The sequence below is a fragment of the Plasmodium fragile genome (assembly GCF_000956335.1).
Source record: "Plasmodium fragile strain nilgiri unplaced genomic scaffold supercont1.86, whole genome shotgun sequence".
Taxonomy (NCBI): Eukaryota; Apicomplexa; class Aconoidasida; order Haemosporida; family Plasmodiidae; genus Plasmodium; species Plasmodium fragile.
Genome location: NW_012192666.1, coordinates 30,403 through 35,256, shown reverse-complemented (window position 1 = coordinate 35,256; position 4,854 = coordinate 30,403). Strand labels below are relative to the sequence as shown.

Genomic DNA, 4,854 nt, shown 5'->3' with positions numbered 1-4,854 from the left:
ATTGGCCGCCGCACACAAACCTCGTCTGCACTCGTGTACACTTCGTCGTCCCCACCGCTACCGCTGCCGTCGTGGCCGCTACCACTGTCGTCGCTACCCACCTCGAACACACACGCACACCTCGATTGAAGCGCATCGTATGCTCCGCACTCGTTACGGCTGCACTTGTCGTGGACACCGCTCAACCGAAGTCGGCCAATGGACGTCGTTTGCTGTGCTGTTGTCGCCGCGTGTGCGTTGTTGTTGCCGTGGCGGCATCCATCCGCAGTCGTATCGGTGCCGGCCGTATTGGTGCTTTATCCCATCGGTCCTTACCTGGCGGTTCGTTTGGTGCTGGTGTAGCGCTTGCGACAGAGTTGGGTGCTGAGGCCTCACTGTCATCACCCTCTCGATTTCTACCTGTGACAGCGTCGATAGACTGCATGCATGCGCCATTGTCCTCCGCGCATTTCACTACTTCTTTCTGTACCTCCTCAACTATGGTCTTCAGTGCTTGGCCTAACGTACGTATAGCGTCTTTCTCCTCTGGCCTCAGGTCTGTGTTCTCATCCATGGTATGTGCATCGATTGTGCCGCCTACGCGTGCCCCTAATGGTTTCCTACATGTGCTTTGTATTTCGGGACCTGCAAAGTTGTCAGTCAAGCTCTGTTTGTTCTCTAACCAGGTCTGAATCATTGTCTCCATGTGGAAGTCATTGATTTGTATATCTGCAAACACTCCCTGTCCACATGTACCGTCGGTTATTAAACCACCCCCGAAGTCGGGTTCCGTCTCTTTCATGGTGTACCATGCATGATTGATGCCAAATTGACTTCTGCATTTAGATGCCAGCAATATGTTCATAAATATATTTACTATTGCGCACCTTATATGTGCCTTCAACTCTTCATCTTTAAGGTCTGTATGATCCCTGTGCCTAACGTGTGTACCCCACCCATTCATGAAAAATAATGCTCCTGACATGAGTGTGCACATAATTCTATCTGCGACTTTGTTCGCCATAAATATGATGCCGTTGCGTGAATTTTTGTAACCCTGGTCCAAACAACTAGATGCATAGCTGTCTATGTCCTCATCTTCCATATATTTCACAAATTGTTCCAGTTCATTTGTTATATCTTCCCCTAGGCTTTTCTGCATGGTGCACAAGGAACATATATGTTTGTGCATAATTGGCCACATTAGCTGTCTCTTGCATTTTCATATGTGCCCACACTGTTGCACGTAGTCCACAACTGTGGGTGTCCAATGTATTATTAATATAGAATTAGTGCACGATCGGATGCGTACAATTATATTTACAGGCATGTATACATACTATCATGTATAGAGGCTTTTATAATCACACTGCGCCCCACCTTCGTGGTCTTAGTAAATTACCGTATACAGTTCCTTTTGATCCACTAGACCCCTTTGCCGCACATATTGTGCTAATAAATGTCCCAACGTCGCATACTTCATATTGTCCGTATCATGAATCAATAGGGTGCAAAGGATGAAAGCATTATCGCTCAAATAACGGCTTGAGTATAATATGCGCACAATATGCTGTTATGTATTATTGAATCTCATATGGAATGGAACCTGTCTTCCTTGTAAGGTCCTTGCGGAAACATGTCCCATGAACAAACTATCCCCTCTTTGAATGTAATCGCACACCCTATAAAGCGTGGGGTGTGGAAGAAGGAAAAAAAGAAATGAAAAAAGGGAAACAAGAACAAAAAAAAAAAACGACAGGAAAAAAAGTACTACTACACTACCGTACACGCAACGCGTCATGAATATACCCCTCCCCCCTTTCTATACCGGTGTGCACGAAACGCCTGTCACACACACGTTGTCTCTGCGTACACCTCCAAACCGCGCAGTAATAACAACAACATCAAATTCTTCGTGCCGTGTTTACCGTCGTTGTGGCCTTGCTCCGGTCGTTCGTGCTGCCGCACAAAATATGTGTGTTCATGCTACTGCCCCCGCCCACTCTTCTGCCTCTCTGATCCTCACTCGAAGAATCCGTTTACCCGGCCGCGTTGGTCGACGCGTTTGCTCGGAGAGACAATCTCTCCGTCCTTTCTTACACTCGGCCGCGTTTGCGCGGGTACTTCGTCGAATCGTTTACCCGGTGGAAATCTGCTTTACCCGGCCGCTTTGGTCGACGCGTGTGCTCGGAGAGACAATCTCTCCGTGCTTTCGTACACTCAGGTACTTCGTCCAATCCGTCTTACCCTCGGCTCAATGCTGACGAGGCGACGTCGTCGAATCCTTGTTACACGTGGCCGCGTTGGTCGACGCGTTTGCTCGGAGACACAATGTCGGCGTTCATGCACGCAGCTACTTCGTCGAATATTTCTTACACTCGGGCAATCATTCGTCGAATACTTGTTACACCCGGCCGCGTGTGCTCGCTGACAATCGCGTTTACCCGGCCGCGTGTGCTCGCTGACAATCGCGTTTACCCGGCCACGTGTGCTCGGAGAGACAATGTGTACCTTCTTACACTCGGCTACAATGCGGTTTACCCGGCCGCGTGTGCTCGGAGAGACAATCGTCCTCCTTCTCACACTCGGACAATCCGTCGTCGAATCCGTGTTACACTCGGCTACAATGCGGTGTACGCGGCCGCGTTTGCGCGGAGACAAGCACCTTATACGCGAATGCGTATGCGCAGGCTATATGTGTTGTGCACTATACCCTTCGAATGCAGTTGCTCATGTTTTAATAATGAACTTCACATAAAGGAGAATTCTACCCCGTCATATTATTCATTTAAATCGACATTTTATATGCATTTAACCGGTACCACCCAGTTCCTATGGTCATGTTAAAAGAAGTGGACTACACAGAAAAAGAAACAAACAAAAGCAAAAGAACACAGCAGTAAGCAGAACAGAGCAGAAAAAGAAAAAAGGAAGGTATGGAATAATGCAAACCAGAAATATATTGCGTATATCACATAATGAAATAAAAGTGGTCTAATGTTAGCATGCGTTATGTCGCATGCATGAGCGCCGTCATGTTAATTGCAGAGCTTTTCCAATAGGTCATCCACATATAACTCCCTATCGTGCAAACGACATTCGACCTCGCACTGTTCTATGACTAATGCCAGGATAAGTATCCATGTTTTAGCGGTTAACGGTTTTTTCATGTACAGTTGCGGATGCAGTTGCGTCCGTTGTGCATTTCTCACGCGTAGCATATGTTCTGCGAACATTGCATATTCCACGCCAGGTACTTCGCCTTTTTGCGATGCTGTCTGCTGCTCTACATTATTCAACAAATGTTGGAACCACTCCTCCGCGTTATACATACGCATTTGCCGATGTTGTTTTGCAACCCATCCGTTCCATGCATCCAATTTCTTCATCGGCAGGATTGCTGCTTCACCGAGTGCACGCTGCCCGTGTACTCCGTGGTCTTCGTTGTCTTCGTTTGTCGCCATGTGATCACGCAGGTATTGTTTCCAGTCCGCTTTTAATTGCAAAAACCACGGCTGCGTCGTGCACTCCTGCAATAGGTGCGTGTGCCGGTCAATCCAGTTAATCCAATTAGTGCAGGCGGGGGCGTGCAGTTCATTCCGCGGGGAGGAGTGCGGGTCGGGTTCTGTATCTAACTGTATGGTTTCCATACAATTCCATCGGTCCTCTGCGTTAGGTTGACATGGGTCCGTTGCTAACTGTATGTTTTCCACACAACTGCATGGATCGGGGTCGTCTTCATGCGGTGCAGAAGGGTCCGTTTCTAACGGTATGTTTTCCATACAACTCCATCGGTGCTCTTCGTTAGGTGGAGAAGTGTCCTGTTCTAACTGTATGGTTTCCATACACTTCCATGGATCGTGGTCGTGTTCATTCGGTGGTAATCGATTTGTTGCGTCGATGTCAGTGGGTGGGTCGACGGTGGATGCAACATTGTTCCCTGATAAAGCCTGGTTTGTGGTAGGAGCATCCGTGAAACTACTATGCCCGTTTGCATCCCGCATCAAATCCTGTGCAATCTCCTCCACAACAATCTGCAAATAGTCGTGTTTGACGTTTTCCCATTCGGTCGCTTCACATTCGTTGAGCACTTCTAGATGTAGCTCGATGATCGTGCGCTTATGCACGCGTGGTTGGCGTCGTCGTCGTCGATCGGTAGCAGATGTAGGCCGCCTATCCCTAACCATCGTGTAACCGTAATCGGGTGGCGGAGCGTCGCCGCGTTGTAGATGCGCCAATATTTCTTCGTCGAGTGGCGGTGACGGCACGTCACGAACAGTTCGAAACTTTCGTCGTCGTTTGTGGCCGAGGTACGCAAAGTACTAAGCAGAAAAAGGGGGGTAAAGAGGAGGGTGAGGACGGTAGGATAAAAGGAATGAACGCGGATGTAGGAGTACATTTGTGTTAGAACGATCATGTATTGGAGCCCGGCGGGAGTTTCTGAGGTATAAACATCCTGCACATGCGGCATGCCCGCATTGTCGTGTATACTTACCTTCCATAGGAAAAAGGCAATGACGCCAATACCAACCACCGCGGGAATGATCGCAGGGGTGTACGGGATAAGGCCTCGAGGGTCGAAGGGTTTCGACGGAGGGAGGGTAGGAAGAGGTTGGTCTTTAGTTTCTGGAGTCTGGGCACCGGAAGGAGGGGAACCAGCTCCCTGTGGACCCCCACTGGAGCCAGTACCTGAGGTACCTGGTTGCGAAGTGCCCGTGGAGCCAGGTCCTGAAGAACCTGGGGTGTGTTCACCAGTAGAACCTGAACCGGATGGTTCTGAAGCAGAGGATGAGGAACTTCCACTTCCTCCCCCTCCCCCACCTCCTCCTGGTGCTCCTGGACCTCCGCCGCCACCGTGTTCAGTACCTGCTGTGG

At 49.3% G+C, this 4,854-nt stretch overlaps 2 protein-coding genes across 2 annotated transcripts in view; both read right to left on the bottom strand.

Moving 5' to 3' along the window:
- The window catches only part of AK88_04982 (uncharacterized protein), a gene marked incomplete at both ends in the record, with an annotated part of 4,112 nt that extends 2,971 nt beyond the window's left edge, over positions 1 to 1,141 (bottom strand). The window contains one exon of the mRNA XM_012482586.1: positions 316 to 1,141. Coding sequence (XP_012338009.1) covers positions 316 to 1,141 — 826 coding nt within the window. The remainder of the gene's footprint in view (positions 1 to 315) is intronic.
- A 1,876-nt stretch (positions 1,142 to 3,017) lies between these two features.
- Positions 3,018 to 4,854, bottom strand: part of AK88_04981 (uncharacterized protein) — a gene marked incomplete at both ends in the record, with an annotated part of 5,871 nt that continues 4,034 nt past the window's right edge. The window contains 2 exons of the mRNA XM_012482585.1: positions 3,018 to 4,301; positions 4,475 to 4,845. Coding sequence (XP_012338008.1) covers positions 3,018 to 4,301; positions 4,475 to 4,845 — 1,655 coding nt within the window. The remainder of the gene's footprint in view (positions 4,302 to 4,474; positions 4,846 to 4,854) is intronic.